General features: G+C 30.6%; 1 protein-coding gene across 1 annotated transcript; it reads left to right on the forward strand.

Moving 5' to 3' along the window:
• Nucleotides 1-1,078: 1,078 nt before the first annotated feature.
• On the forward strand, nucleotides 1,079-1,654 carry LOC112508179 (protein LIGHT-DEPENDENT SHORT HYPOCOTYLS 3-like). Its single transcript, XM_025112962.1, has one exon. It carries the CDS (start codon nucleotides 1,097-1,099, stop codon nucleotides 1,652-1,654), a length of 558 nt encoding a protein of 185 aa, XP_024968730.1. The 5' UTR covers nucleotides 1,079-1,096.
• The last annotated feature ends 1,327 nt before the right edge of the window (nucleotides 1,655-2,981 follow it).

Consider the following 2,981-nt stretch of genomic DNA (forward strand, 5'->3'; position numbering starts at 1 on the left):
ACATACACACATACATACATACATACATACATACATATATATATATATATATATATATATATATGAACCATTGTGTCAAATACGAACAAAAATTGACATATATATGAACTTGGACTGTATAGCATTTATGAACACAATATGAATATAATAAGAATAGTTGTTACACAAAAGTAAATAAATAAAAAAACAGGTATGACACAATATGAACAGTTTGGGAACAATAGTTCCTTCATTATTAACACATTCAGGAGCAAACCAATGTTGAGATATGCAGCTAGTGTACATATAAACACAATATGAACAGTTTGTGAACAATAGTTTTTCATTATGAACACATTCAGGAGCAAACAAATATTGAGATATGCAGCTAATGTACATATGAACACAATATGAACACTTGTGAACAATTCTTTAACAATTACATATGAATTCGAATTCCGATTGTAGTCGTAGACGATTTTAACCTTTTTATTCTCATTGTTGTCGATCTGTTTTTCAATAGGTTTATCTATATTACTCGGACGATATCGAAATCTTTACAATCGGAAATTCTTTAACAATTACAAAATCAATATCATTATGGATAGAATAAATCGAAATTACAAAACATGAACACGTATAAAAAATATCAATATTATATAATCATCAATTATTGAGATTTTTAGATTTGTAACTTCCAATTAATGATTTGGGAGTTACATAAATGATAAATTACTTAATTACCATTTTCATTAATATATGAGTTATATGTGAACCTAAAAAAAAGATGAAATATGATTGGTTGAGCTTGGTTAACAAAGTTAACACAAAATTTTTGGTTAGTATTTGAACTAACCCCTATATATATATATATATATATATATATATGACTACTTTTGCCCTAGTTTAGTGAACTCAACTTTTCTCCATCCCTTTCCATTTATATAAACATCTTAGAAAGTAAACCCTAGAAAACCATACCCAAAAAAAGAAAGACAAAGAGACAAACATCATGTCTTAGATCTTCCCAAAAGAATCAAAATCTACCCAAATCAACTTAATCTACTCCCCATTATATACCCTAACTTTCAAGAAACAGAACCCTAGATTGCAACTAATGGATCCCTTCTCAGAAACCTGCTATAACAACCTCCACCACCAAGATCATAGTTTCGCCACGGTGGAATCCGGCTCATCTTCCACCAACTTTCCGGCGACTGCCGCCACAACCCCTAGCCGCTACGAGAACCAGAAACGCCGAGACTGGAACACGTTCTGCCAGTACCTGAAAAACCACCATCCACCACTTTTCATCTCACAATGCAGTGGGGCCAACGTGCTTGAATTCCTTTGTTACATCGACCAATTTGGAAAGACTAAGGTTCACAACCTCGTATGTCCATTTTACGGACATCCAAACCCACCTGCACCTTGTCCGTGTCCACTTCGACAAGCTTGGGGAAGTTTGGATGCCCTAATTGGCCGTCTTAGGGCGGCTTACGAGGAGAACGGTGGATCACCGGAGACGAACCCGTTTGGGGTTCGATCCGTGCGGCTTTATCTTCGAGAGGTTCGTGATGTACAATCGAAAGCAAGAGGGATTAGCTACGAGAAGAAGAAGAAACGAAAACGGTTGGCACATCAAGCTGATGATCGTCATGATCATGAGACTTGATTGCTTTGGGGAAACATAAATGACGGATGGATGGATGGATGTGCAAGTGATTATGAGTTATGATGTTGGTATGGATTAGTCTATATATTCTTTGTTTTATGTTATATATTATATATGATGAAGAGTAGTCTACTGCTGGCTTGTTCTTGCTCATGGATCAATTGCTAAGCCTACAGTTTTAGTTTCTATCTGTGTATTCAGAAATTAATGAATGTGAAAAATATGAAAAAAATTAATGTGGTGTTATTGACTTTTTAAGTTATATACCATTTATAGTACTTGTTATCTATTACAAACTAACATCAGGTTCAACCTAAAAAAATGATAAACTAAGTAGCATCCTGTTAATCATTTATCTGGACGGTTACTAGAGTGTTCTTCAGGTTTTCATGTTTTACGGTTTTTTCTTGAACCTAACCTTATACACACACATCATATATATATGTATATATATGTACATGTGTATATATATATATATATGTGTGTGTGTGTGTATATATGGTTGAGTTCTTATGAGAAAAGAAGTTATAGTGAGAAGCGTAATAAGAGATTCCCAACATTGAATCAATCATAATTGAATGTCAACATTAGTGAGGTGTACCGAGATGCATTAGATTAATTCTCTTCTAAAACGTAATTCATGGGTGTACATGCGATTAAAAATGTTTCTCTTTCATATATATATATATATATATATATAAGTATAGTTTTTAAAAACCCATGAAATTCAGTATATCATGTGTTATCTTATATGATTTTTTTTCAATTAAGATTTAGAATATTGATTAACATATATTTGTTTTATAATGTAAACTTTTTTAATTAACCTGTTTGTGAAACAAAAGTTACATGAAAAAAAAATTCACATTGTAAACCGACTATATATGAAACAAACACATTGTAAAACAAATATATGTGCATTGATTAATACATTACATGTTAGTCTTAAATGTGAAAAAATCATATGAAAAAAATACATTAAGGTAAAAGTTTTCATAGTTATCACAAAAAATAGAGTTTATCTTATTTAATTACGATATATCTATACTATATTATAAAGCATTTGGCTAAAACTCTTAAAAACTCTTAAAACTCTTAAACTCTTAAAAACTCTTAAACTCGTTCATTCTTATCCGATTTCATTCCATATCTGAATTCGTGTAACTAACTACAGATAAACACAATCAAATACAGGATAAATATCTCATTTTAAATATAAAAAATCTAAAATACAATTAAGATAATCATTGAGTTCTAACAGAATACTTAATTATTATCTTTATAAAATATTATATTATTAAACCAAAAATAAATTATTTTATTATTA

The sequence above is a fragment of the Cynara cardunculus genome (genome assembly GCF_001531365.2).
Source record: "Cynara cardunculus var. scolymus isolate 2C chromosome LG 2, CcrdV1, whole genome shotgun sequence".
In the NCBI taxonomy this organism is placed as follows: Eukaryota; Viridiplantae; Streptophyta; class Magnoliopsida; order Asterales; family Asteraceae; genus Cynara; species Cynara cardunculus.